Source organism: Schistocerca americana, chromosome 3, assembly GCF_021461395.2.
Source record: "Schistocerca americana isolate TAMUIC-IGC-003095 chromosome 3, iqSchAmer2.1, whole genome shotgun sequence".
Taxonomy (NCBI): Eukaryota; Metazoa; Arthropoda; class Insecta; order Orthoptera; family Acrididae; genus Schistocerca; species Schistocerca americana.
Genome location: NC_060121.1, coordinates 7,364,967 through 7,378,859, shown reverse-complemented (window position 1 = coordinate 7,378,859; position 13,893 = coordinate 7,364,967). Strand labels below are relative to the sequence as shown.

Sequence of the window (13,893 nt, the reverse complement as noted above, 5' to 3'; positions counted from 1 at the left end):
ACACAGAGGACACTACCACACAGCTGGGGGAGGGCACAGAGAGAGAGAGAGATTTGGAATTCGGTACAGTTACGTTGCAAATTTCAATCTCACAGTTATTCATCTAACAGATGTGCTTTTTAAAGGTACGGTTCAAGAAATGCTGCACATGCAATGCCCGGGATTGTAGCGACGCCACTGTACTTTGGGAGGAGAGTGACAAAAATACTGACAGTGACAAAACAATGAATGTTAGTGAAGTTAAGAGTGTCTTACATGAAAACTGCAACTGAAAGCTTTGTTTTTGTGTGTAATTTATCTACAGTGTACTACAAAAAAACTGGTTAAGGGTAAATCACATTTTGAAAAGCTTTTGTAAATGGGCAACTTGACAAATTATTTTTAATTAAGTTTCTCTCTTTTTCGAAATTAAAGGTGCAACTTATATTCAGGCCAATTCGATGTGTATATAATTTATGATAACTATGAACAGACTTTGAAATTTGCCTACATCACACCAGGTATACTTAACTTATTTCACTGCCCCACACAGATGCTCATGTCCGGTGGAAGTCTCCTCTAGTTCCCCCACTTTTGGCCAGAAGCATTATTTCAGATATCACAATGTCATGACTCACAGCTTTGCACATATCGTACACTGTTAAGGCAGACACCGATACAGCAGTGAGAGCTTCCATCTCCACACCCGTCTGCCCTCTACGCTTTGCCGTGCCAGTTACAATCACACAGTTGAGAGCAGAGTCCAGTTCAATGTCCACAGCCACAGAGGATAAAGATATGTTATGACACAGAGGGATAAGGCTGGACGTCTGCTTGGACCCCACAATTCCCGCCAGGCGAGCAACGCTAAGTACGTCACCTTTCTTCAGGCCATTTTCTCGTACGAGTTTCATCAGTTCGGGTCCCACAAAAACCTTTGCTCGTGCTGCAGCAGTCCGTTCTGTCACCAGCTTCGAACCCACGTCGACCATTTTCGCCCTGCCGGTCCGGTCAACATGAGTCAGACTTCCGGACTGTGCTCCCAAACTGCAGAAACGGCAAGAGAAGACAGAGGGCTGTGCTCTGTGTGTTTGTCTTGTTAGGAGTCCTGTATTGCACATAATGCTTGGGGTACAGGGAAGCAAAAGAAACTGTTTTCTAGATTCAGTCACTACACTCAAATTATGTGACAACAACTGAGACATCTGTGTATCCGACACAAACAGGGGCGAAATATTGGTATCTGAGAAGAAGTACTTTTGAAAATCTTGTTTCTGAAGGTTTAACAACTTCCGACTTTGTGCCTTCACAACATCACTACAGCCATCAAGTTCAGTGCCACCTGGAATAAAAATACAAGCTGTAACAAAGAACTCTTTATAATCTGAAAATAGGTTAACTACAAAAGAATTTTTAAGCATTTGTGTTGAAACACCCCCGATTAATTCCTTTACTGGATTTTGGGTAATTTACCAAAGCCACAAAACAGTTAATTATTATGATATATGACCGTGTGCTTACTGGATGAAAGGCTATTGGTTGTTCTGCGTTGTTCTGCTGTGGTTTCGGGAGTATTTCAACCGAATGCGGCTGTTCTGAGACGGAATAGCTAATGATTGAAAGTTTGTCTATTATTAAGTATCACAAAGGTTGCGATGTACAACTGATATATATTTCCTACTAACACACAAATTCTGAGGCTGTTGCTACCTTTGCCTTACACGTCTAATTGTGGTTATCTCTTTTTATTGATTGCTGATTTTCAGCACTTTGTCACAGGCAATGCTGATGGTTAACATTCACAACAATCCTCACTGCAATCCATGGTTGTTGCTGGCTGACGCGGTTGACACGAAACACGTAATTTGGCACTTGTCACTTTCTGTTTCATATCACTCGCGAATCGGCATTAGTGAGAGTCAACCCCACGACGATCAGGGGGACGTGCTCACTCGTCATACTCCAGTGAATTTTACCGTTTACAACTCACTAGACCACCATTCTTGGCCGTCTTTCCCACTCTACTTCTCACTCGACACTCTACCATACTACTGCGCACTCAGCACTAGTCTCACTGCCTACTGCAGCGCTCGACAATCGACTCCTGTCCGCTATCGACCTGGGCGTCAGATACTAGAATCTATGTTTGTGGGATCACGGATCCCTTACAGTGTTCAAGACAAGTTCTTTGAACCTTAATGATCTGTGATGATTCTTTTCTTTCCTAAGCTAAGGTCGAAAATCTGTTTTGTCTGCAGAAGTGTGCAATATGAATATTACACAAAGTTGATAGGAACATCTCACATAAATCTCCTCAGTGGCTGTAGATTTCACAATCTTGCAGGAGTGGATATAAGGGGAGGTCATTGCAATGATGATAACTACCACCCACTTCCCAAACAACATATTATACTGGGGTGCCCTTAAGAAGGCAGCAGTGTGGTTCATTCCGTGCAGAAAGAGATGGGGAATGCTTTATGGTGCTGTCTGTGTGTTCTCTCTCTCTCTCTCTTTCTCTCTGTCCCACGACTCACATTTCAGCCACTTCCAACCCTCGTATCTGGCACAGGCCACTGTGTCTCCTTCTGACTCTGCCTAGTAGAATTTATGCGGTCGGAAAGCTATCGCTGTTGCTTTCTAATGTAATACTTGTCATGTTTCCTTTATGCCAGCCATTGTGAACACTAATGGCTAAGTAACCTCACCATACCTAAATGCCTTGTATCGTACACGCACCACAAAATGCACACTACAGACAGATGTGGCAGAACGACACGATGTCTTTATATTTTTTACTTCACCAATTTCCAAATGCACACATAACTTTTGGAGAAGGAGGTAGCATGGAAACAGAAGTGTGTCAAAAATGCCAAGTTCTTCCAGCAATGACAAGCTACATGTAATAAAGGACACTTTTCAGTTGCTCGTGCTAGGGTCTGCCCACAAGGACATGCTTTTGGTCTGATTGACAACATTCCAGCCGGGTAAAGCTGCACACCACTGGGTTGAACATACCAGGTATCAACAACAGATCCGATACAACAACAACAGAAAGAATGACTTCCCGAACACAGTTGGAAATCATTGATAGAAACAGTATTCCCCTCATTCACATGTGTTTGCAGACCTCTGTTCAGTCATAATGTTTATTGAAATGATGATGGTGAGCACACACTTTGACAGAGTTCAACTTGGTTGTTACGTGATTGTTCAGATTTTTCCTTATTTCCTCCTCCCTTTTCTCTTCCCAAAATCGTTTCATTCATTGACTGTGTTCTTGTTTCCTTTGATATGTACATATTTTCTCTGTTTTCTTCCTTCCCTTTACTTCAAGTTTTATGTTCATAATTTTGATTCTGAATTTGTCTCTTTCATTCATCATTTCCATTCTGATTCCTGCTCCTTTTAGCCTTCTTCTATTTCTTGAAACCAACTGGTTTTTTTTGATTTAGGCATTTACTACATCCTAAATCCCTTTGTGAATCTGTTGCTGTTCATTGTGTGTATGTGTCCACAGAATGTTAGTCGGTGTTTTCTGATTGTGACTGAGTCTGCCTCTGTGTTCTTATAATTCTCTGGTTGATCTCTTCATCCATATGCCATCTCTGTACACTGCTCCAAAAAATTTTCTGAGGATTTTGCATTGTATTCTTTCTGCTTTGTGGTGCCTGGTCCTCAGATTGTGGTCATTTCTGATGCGAAGAGTGCTTCTGATACTATAACTGTATTGTAGCGCATGTGTTTGCCTTGTACTGAAATGTTTCTTTTATTATAGTGTGTCCATGTCAGTTTGTACACTTTCTGAAGTTCTTTTGTTTGTCCTATGTTTTCTTCGTTCTTTGATCCACCTATTTGTATTGTTACTATTATATTGAATAATTTAATATATTTTTGTGTGTTTATTATTGTTATTAAAATTGTAGATGTCTGTCGTATGCTAACAGTGAGGTTGCTAGCGAGTTGCATTTTTGAGGGAAGCTGGGTGAGGGCGGTGGAAACAATAACAAACCATCACTCCCCCAACACCCCCCCCCCCCCCCCCCCCCAAATAACCAAACCCTGGGTGCCAATACATTTGCTCTGTATAGGTGTTTGTGCCCAGAAGTAAGAGTCAATTTAGCAAAAAAAGGCAAAGGAAAGCTTCATGTTCTGGCCCACATCAAAACCAGATGACCAACCACAGTGTAATCCTCTGCAATGGCATCACTGAAATCAGTATCGTGGGGGGGGGGGGGGGGGGGGGGGTGAGTCAGCACACCCTGTTCTGGTCACTGCCAGCTTTCTTGACCTCAGAGTCACTACGCCTCAGTCCAACAGTTCCTCAATGGGCATCACAAGGCTTGGTGCACCTCGTTCCAGTCCTCCCACCAAGGAAAACCACGGGCAGTACTACGGGTGAGTCGCAGCTGAGCAGCTGCCTTCCCCCTGTACCTGCAGTAGCTGCGAGAGGATATTTGTGTTACATATACGCTAAAACTGGCATAGATGCCACAGGACACTCTTTGGAGTGTCACTAATAAGCACACGCTGCTACACACTTGACAGTGCTAGGTGGCCAAGAGTTCTGGCTCAAAGTTCCTGCAACTGTGGTTGGAACTTCCCCAGTGTGACTCTCCCATTCTTTAATAGGGTATTTCAGGGGGGGGGGGGGTGAGTCAGCACACCCTGTTCTGGTCACTGCCAGCTTTCTTGACCTCAGAGTCACTACGCCTCAGTCCAACAGTTCCTCAATGGGCATCACAAGGCTTGGTGCACCTCGTTCCAGTCCTCCCACCAAGGAAAACCACGGGCAGTACTACGGTTGAGTCGCAGCTGAGCAGCTGCCTTCCCCCTGTACCTGCAGTAGCTGCGAGAGGATATTTGTGTTACATATACGCTAAAACTGGCATAGATGCCACAGGACACTCTTTGGAGTGTCACTAATAAGCACACGCTGCTACACACTTGACAGTGCTAGGTGGCCAAGAGTTCTGGCTCAAAGTTCCTGCAACTGTGGTTGGAACTTCCCCAGTGTGACTCTCCCATTCTTTAATAGGGTATTTCAGTGTCCGGGGCACGTTCACATTGGACAACACTGTCCAGTACAGGCCTGCTGTCTACCACCCGTGCTCTCTTGCACTGTGCATTGCATCTTGCACAAGTGAGTCATAAGGACTCTCCTCTTCTGTATGTACACTAAAAAAGCAAAATTGTCTTTTCAGACGAAAAAGTAAAATTGTCTCATATCCACATTCTATCCTTAAAAGTATCCTTATGTCTGGGAGACGGCAGATCCACCGAGCAGATCCCACCCAACGACCCGTAGCAAGACTGCAGCACAAGAGGCAGGAGTGCCATCTGTTCCCTTCAATGTTTCTGTCTTGCTTTGCCACCTATCAGTAAGTGATGAACCAGCTAAATCTGGACTTTGCTGCCACAAATCAAGAAGCAATGGCTCGGAGACAGCATGAGCTCATTGTCCAACTGACGGGTGGAAGCAACGCAACAGCAACAGCAACACCAACACCAGTCACACCACCAGTGAATATACTAGAGAGGCCCTCAATATCACCGCAGTAGTCCTCGAGCTGGAAGTGACAGCTCCGTGGAACAAAGATGGACCTTGGAAGCTGGTGGGTCCAAAATGGAATGAGCAGCAACATACACGAACAACTGAGCCTACTGACTCACACGGCAAATGCAGCGTGCTTTTACCAACACCAGTTCTGAGCATCGGTAATACGAGCGCCCATACAAACAATTTTGCAGCACCTCAACTACACAACACTAACCCAGCCGCTACGCAGAACACTACACCGACTGGCTTCCCACTGGTCATAATACACAATTACACTTGCCTCGGCAAGCTAAACAAGACATTTGTAGAATGTCACTCCCCACCATATACCAAACACAAAACTCACAAGGGACCATGTATCACTGTATGTATGCAACAAAACAGATTGCACAAATCTCCTGAAATTCGTCAAAGCTGGGGGAATTGAGTATCATAAATATAGCACCCAAGGGGGAAAAACTCGAATGTACATCATGAAAGGAGTTGACACCACAACCCTCAATGACATTCTTCATGGTATAATCACAGCTCTCAGCTGGGACTGTGAGAGCATGAGATGAATTCTGGGATTCGTGACACACAGACTGCAGCCAAACTATTTAGTGGATTTGGACGACACAGCTTACTCCTGCAACTTTCTGACGCAGATGCTCCTGCTTCACATGGTCGTAATAGAAATATACACACTTCCGTGTGTCCCCCAGCAGTGCCACCACTGCCAGCAGATTGGCCGTGCGGCACCCGATGTGAACTGGCACACAGTGCTGCAAATGCACTGGTAACCATGTAGCACGACACTTTAAACTTGGTACAACTATCAAATGTACCAAATGTGGAGGGGTCCATGTGCAAACTACAGATGGTGTGCAGCATACAAAGAAGCTCTAAGGTGCAAAAGTGCCAAAGACAGACAAGTGGTAACCAGAACAGCTCCAAGACACTCCCCACGCCCCAACCAGTAAGGTGTGGAATCTCTTTTACTAGCATTGTCAGTGGAAGTGGATGAACTGAGGATGCACAGAGCTCCACAAACTCATGGCACACTCCCACAACAACAGACCCACAACCCACACCTGCAATGCTAGAAACTGCCCCTGTACTGATGACAACACTGCCGGTCCCAGACAACACCAAGTCAACTCTGTCTAGGCCACATTGTGACACTCGTGATATCACAGAAGACACACCCAAACTAGGGCAACCACAAACACACGAAATGAAACAGAGGTACCCAAAAAACAGAAGAGGGGACACTATCACACCACAACAAATACACCAACACCAGACCAGACAAACATAGGAACACATTAAAAGGAACAATGTAACCGTAACTCACACTCTTGCCCCCCTCACCACAGCAATAACACAGGTGACCCCAGATGAAATACGAACCATGAATAACACACAAGCCAGATCATCCAGTACACCAACATAAGGACCACCAGCCACCAACACCACCGCCAACACTTTGGCTGACATAACAAACATTCTCACCACAATCAGAGGCATAGTGGAGACACTATTCCCCACTCACGTGGCTTAAGATCCTCTTGAGGCTCTTCATCATAACGCATGCACAAACTCATGACGGCTACACCCAGCCATTGCATGGCTGCTATACAAACTGCTATCACCACACCGCCCACACTCTTCCATAGGTAATACACCACAAAACACAAACAACAGTACTTTGACTCAGATGCTATTCTGGAATGCAGATGGGATTGGCAACAAAAGGGCAGAGCTAGCTGCATTTATGGAGGAGAAGGGAATCTGGAATGCTCTCATGAACAAAGCTTAACTCCAGTCACACGAACAACTACTCTTCCCAAGATATTACATCTACTGTACTGACCACCTGAAGGCACAACTGTGGGTGGAACAGCAATCATCATATATTGAGACAAAGAATACACAAATATTAAGATCCCTGAACCTGCAAGACTAGAAGCCACAGCTGTTAGGGTCAAGTCAACTGAGTGGACACTACATTGATATCAATATACAATTGATCTGGTAATATCATAACAAGCGATATCAGCACAATACTCAACATAGCATAGTGACTAATAGCCACTGGTGATCTTAATGCTAAACACTCTGCTTGGAACTAACAAAGATCAAACACCATTAGCAAAAAAACTATGCGAACATGCACTGCGCCCAAACTACATTACACTAGTGCCAGCTGAGGTGACACTTAAAACAGGGAACAGAGACTAAATGTGATAGACATTAGATGTGATTGGCATTATAGTCACAATCAACATTGAAATTATACATGATTTGGCCTCACCAAACACCTGTAATACTTTACTTGGAAGAAACACAACAGTATGATGAATCTCACAGGATACTGAGCTACAAGCGTGTGAATTGGGCATTGTTCAAGGAAATGCTTGAAAAGTCATATCCCACTAATTCCCAAAATTACACAAAGCAGGAAACATGTTGAAGCTGTCAAAGCCCTTACCACCGCCTTACAGACCAGCATACTCCATGGAGGAGAAGCATGAGCTGATGACCAGAACACTAGCAACATCATTCACACTGAATCTGGCTCCTTCCAATCCAGCACTGCTACTTGAAATGAACCAGGAGGTTACATGGCTTGTAACCCAGCCCACGTGCAATGTAACAATACATACTGCTACACATGAAATTACACAGGTTATTAAGCACAAAACAGCTAGAAAAGCTCCTGGTCCCAATCACTTTCAAAACCGTGTCACCCAGGAGTTCACAAATAAAGCTATAGAGCATCTCACACATATGACAAATACCATTCTACAACATCAACACTTCCCTGTCCTGATGTTCAGGAAGCCAGGGAAATACCACTCCCTACCACAAAATTATGGAGCCATCAGCCTGCTGAGCTCCCTGAATAAGATTGTTGAGAAGATGATTCTCAAACATCTTACTATGCACTGCAACACCAATCACTCGCTGAGACTGGAGCAATTTGGATTCTGCAATCACCACTCCACAACACAACAACTCCTCGGTGTAGTAGAACATATTACACACACCCCCAACACCAACAAAGCTACAGGAGTGCTGTTCTTGGTCTTCAGTCATCTACGGCACAATCGTCTCATTCGCAAACTCTGCACAGCTAGTCTCTCCAACGAGTTCATGCATCTTACACACTCATATCTCACCCACAGAAGCTTCAACACCGACGTTCAGGGCAAACAGTCAACACAACACAGTATACAAGTGGGAGTACCCCAAGGCAGCATCCAAGGGCCCCTCTTGTTTAATCTCTACGTCAATGACTTTCCAACTGAACAAAACACAATGGCAACCATCTACGCAGATGACATTACCATCCTAGTGCAAGACTGGAAACCATCAGGCATAATTCGCAACTGCAAACAAAACTGCTCAGCTGGAACGACAGTGTGTTAAAGCAAATGCTGACAAGTGTGAATCAGTTCTGTTCACTGACAAACCATAACAACTGCACAAACATTAAGTGTTCTGGCATACCCACAAGCTCTGGAATGAAAATTAAGATTGCAAGAGCTAAGAAGGCAGTGAACACACCGTCAGCCAATAGCCCACTGGCAAGGACCACACCACGACGGGAGCAGGCCCCTAGACAAAGAGAATATAAGTGCCGCTCCTGCCAGCCTCGGCCACTCAGTATTTGGACAGGATTAGGACAGTATACGGACAGGCCTAGCGCTGAATGCTACAATAACAGTTATTAGTGATCCACAAACTGTGTGTCAAACTTGCACGAACATTGTATATAGCAAAGGACTCGGATTTATACTGCATGTCGCCTATTGCTTGCGACACCATTGTAAATTCCAGGTTAAGCATTGTCAAACTTCTTATTTGTAATAAAAACTATTAATGTTGTTTGCTTGAATTGTTGTATAGCATTTTGAGAATGCAGCATCCTTTAGGCACCCTATATGAGATGAGTGGGCAGGACCCCACATTAAGACTGAAGACAAATAACACTATACACACGCCCAATACGTTTCAGTGTGAAAGTCAAATACTTCAGTGACTGGCCAACTGAGCAAATGCAAGGCTCAAACAGTGTTACTCTAAGCTCAACAGGTAAAGCACACTGAATAGGAGGGTATCGAGGTCTGTGTACATGATACTGATTAGATCCATGATGATACATGCAGCTGCAGTCAGGGGTTATGTGGCTCTGACCGCCTGTGCCGCCTACAGGTGATACACAACGAAGTGCACCACAGTCCACACACACTGTCGATCTTCACAGAAAATACTGCCTTGAGACTCACACACAGATATTCAAAAAACTCACCACACGACTGTAAAGGAACTTGAAACACTCTGACAATTATTTCATTCTTAACCTGGGAAACTACGACCACAACCATGGGTGAAAACACAACTGCTGAAAAACACTTCTATCTAGGGACAATTAATCACCTGTGGACAGCACAAGCTCACAGACAAAATAAACACTGGTGAATCCCTGCATTACAGCAAAACTAAATGGCATTGCCAGCTGCAAATATCTAGCTGACCAACTGGCAATACGGGAAAGCAGTATTGCACACTAAACATAAAAATATCCAACCAAACCTCTTTATGGCCAATTGACCACTCGTATAACGACCTTGGCATGTTACAAGTACAGATGCTGCAGGTGGCCCAGGAAACACTGAGGTGCACAGCCCAGGAGTACCCCTCCTCAATAGGACTGACACTCGTAAAGAGTGTTTTAAGCTGCGACAATGGTATCGAGCATCGCATGATACCCAAAACTAACGACAACCTCACCCTTGCAGACAGAAAGAAACTGTTACTGCTCTTACTATCTGTCCAGACTATTGCAGAAGTTCTTTTCCTTTGGTGCTTGCCTCGGCACTTTTCTCCCTCTGCCCTTAAAACTGCTACGTTCTGCTCACTTCTCGACCACTTCTATCGCCTCAAAGTGCCTGTATTAGTGGGTAATCCTACGGACAACATCATGACCCCACATCCTGTGCACTTCTCAATTGTAACGAAGCAAACGGAGGTGATGGTAGAACTTTGGTGATGGTCACCATGTCAGTGTGGGTGTGGAGTAGCTTCGCCCCTTAAAAAAAAAGGCATTACCACGAATTGGACCTGGGTCCTCCACATAGCAGCAAGATATGCTGACCTTGAGCTGCTGAAATGGACAAGAGAGAATTTAGCATTAATTGCAAAGTTTGCAACCATAACAATCACAATATAAATAATTTCCATAGAGAATATGCATTGAAGCTTAGGGTTAAGAAAACTGTTTTATATTCAGGTGCAACACCCTTTTAACATCTGCCAGCCGACATTAGGAGCAGTCGGGAAATCCCCAAATATTCAAAATTAAAGTAAAAAATGTTTTATTAGCCAGTACACCAATAATTTACCTGGATATGTGAATTTACCTACCTGTCCCACCTCAAATACACAACACACAAACACTTTCTAACAGAAGACCATATTTAGCCATGCAACATATTCTCTAGGAGCAGACAGGAATGCCTTTTGAAGTGGTGATTACATCATAATAATAGCCTATGTGCAGGTACGGTTGGTCCTCCACGGAACAGAAACTACTGTACCGGTCCCAACGTGGCATTGACAGCATAAAGGGCATTGCACAAGAAGGAAGTATATGAATTTATCAGAATAAGTTTAGATGACAGTGTCCTGTGTAAAATTAAATGCCCATTTAGCATGAAGTATTAAATCAAAATAGTGGCAGAGCAGTTTAAGTAGCAGAGCATTGGCTTTTTTCAAGTAGTTGCTTCTCTGTATATTTATAAAAATAAAATGATGTAGAACTGATCCCCTTGAATAATGATTAATGTGAGCAGATTAGTACTAGATGAAAATGGTTGTTAGTAGTTCAGTGGCACTTCTCACTTACTCGTTTTACACCCCTGAAGGCTCTCATCGGTGATGGAGCTGTTGGAATATTACATGTGAATGAATGGCTGAACTCGATAATTTTCAAGGTATTCAATATTCTTGTACAGTGCATTCAAAACAAAGTTATTTAAAAATGAAGAGGGATGTGTACTTCATAAACTGGCTTGACAACAAGTACACAACGAAGCAGTGTGATGTAGCTTACTCAAGGACCTCAGTTTCGCAGGAGACCCTGAGGCAACAAGTACACGCATCATGTTTGCTCACTGTTTTTTATTGCCTGTGCTCGAGCACAGTATGAAATGTATTAATTTTTATGGAGTCAGCTATCCGTCCAATTTCCTTCTCCAATCTGGGGCTGCTTCCCATCTCTAATTAATTTGTCGTTAACAGGATGTTAATTGTAATATTCCCTTTATTGAACCCATTTTCAGCAAATTGCTAAGCTGGTAATCTTCCTCTCTGTATTGAATAATAATAGTAACTCTGACATTTACATGAAGAGACATACCAGCAACAGCATTTAGCTGTCTTTTAAACTTCATTTGATGCATCCAGAACATTGGAGATATACTGCAAAGTCAGTAAGACATACTTACTGAGAAAAATCATACACGACACACTTGCTTCCACTGAACGCATCCACACCCATTAATGTACAGGCAAAAATCCACAAAACCTAACATTCTAGAAGTGGAACAAAATGAATAATATTTTTCAAATACAGTGCTTAAAAAAGTTTCACACTGCCCCCACAGCTTGCAAACTTTGTTTTTAACCCATTTGTGGGCACATTTTTTGTAGCAGCCCTGTAAAGTTAATTGTTTTGGTATCATTTTAGAAGTTTCAACTAAATTTAATTTTTGATTATTTTATTTTTGTGATTTAGGAGCAAAAAACTATAGTAGTAAGTATACTTCCCACTGTCTTTAGTAAGCTGTTATGAGTTACTACTACATGTGAAAAAAAGGAATTTTCTGTTTTTATTTGACTATCTATTTTACAATCCTAGAAACTTCATTTAACACTACTTAAAGAAACGAGCTGAGGCAAGTCACAATAGCATATATTGCAGAATGAAACAATGTGTTCTGTTGTAACAAGTGACAACAGCACTGATGTCATGACAAACAGGCACCAGTGGTTTAGCATATTATCACAAAAGGTCAACCACGTCCAGAGGAGGTACAACATTTTCCCAAGAGCATAGTAAAACAACTAAATTAGTGGTAAGTATGGTCAGTTGGTGGTAAGTATCTTTTCTGCAGTCCAAAAAAGAAATTAATTTTGTGGTAAGTATATTCTTCTTGTATCATGGAAAAATTACTTTGGTAGTAAGCATACTTCCCAGTGGCCTTCAAAACAACATTATTTGGTGGCACATATATTTGCAACTGCTTCTGAAAGGAACAAGTGACATTTAATGACAATTAAAAACTACATTTCATAACAGACAGAAAGTTCAGCTGGTGCAGCAAACTAACATCAGTTGCCAGGTGCATACAGAGCTCGTATGATGTGTTCTCAGGAATACAGTAAAGAAATACAGTTGATGGTAAGTACACGTCCCACATCCTGTGAAATGGTAAAATCAGGAACTTCTCTCAAAATATATCGAGCGAGGTGGCACAGTGGTGAGCTCACTGGACTCACATTCAGGGCGACTAACAGTTAAAGTCCATGCATTACTCTCCTGTGGCAACCTGTTCATCTCAGAGTAGCCCTTTCAACCTACAGCCTCAATTATCTGCTGGATGTATTCCAATCTCTGTTTTCCTCTACAGTTTTTGCTCTCTACAGCTCCATCTAGTCCACCCAGACTTGGGATTCCTGAGCTTTCTCTAAATCAGTACAGGCAAATGCCGAGATGGTTTCTCTGAAAGGGCACAATAAATAGCCTTCCCATCCTTGAAACAATCAGAGTTTGTGCTCAGACACTAAAGACCTCAGTGTTTATGGGACATTAAACACTTATCTTCCTTCATTTCTCCTTTCTCAATATTCTTTTGTCCACCAGAAATCACTAAGTACAACTGACTGTGTAATGTAGGTGAAAGCGAACCTGCACTCTCATTTACTTTAGCAGAGTGCACTGTGTCTCCATTTGTTAATGGGACAGTGTGACTCACGTGGGCTGTACAGTCTGTCGACCTGCTGCAAAGAGTCACTTAAGGCTTTTACTGGTCATGAGAGATATACTTAGCAGTAGCTGTGTTTCTTTACTGCATTTATGGGAATACATTGAACCACTTCTGCATGCTCCTGGCATCCAGTGATAGTCCGCTGCACCAATTTACTTTCTTTTTGTTATGAAATATAGCTTTTAGGGCTGTGAGAAGTATACAGCCCACCAAATAACAGTGTTTTAATGGCTCTTGGAAAATATGCTTTCCATCAAAATAGTTTCTCAAAATGGTTTGGGAAGTACACTTACTGTATTTACCCGAATCTAAGCCACACTG

The 13,893-nt window shown here is 42.9% G+C and overlaps 1 protein-coding gene across 1 annotated transcript; it reads right to left on the bottom strand.

Annotated features, from left to right (window-relative positions):
• Positions 1 to 536: 536 nt before the first annotated feature.
• Positions 537 to 971, bottom strand: LOC124605160 (molybdenum cofactor biosynthesis protein 1-like). The gene has a single exon (XM_047136641.1). The coding sequence runs from the start codon at positions 969 to 971 to the stop codon at positions 537 to 539; it is 435 nt and encodes a 144-aa protein (XP_046992597.1).
• Between the last annotated feature and the right edge of the window lie 12,922 nt (positions 972 to 13,893).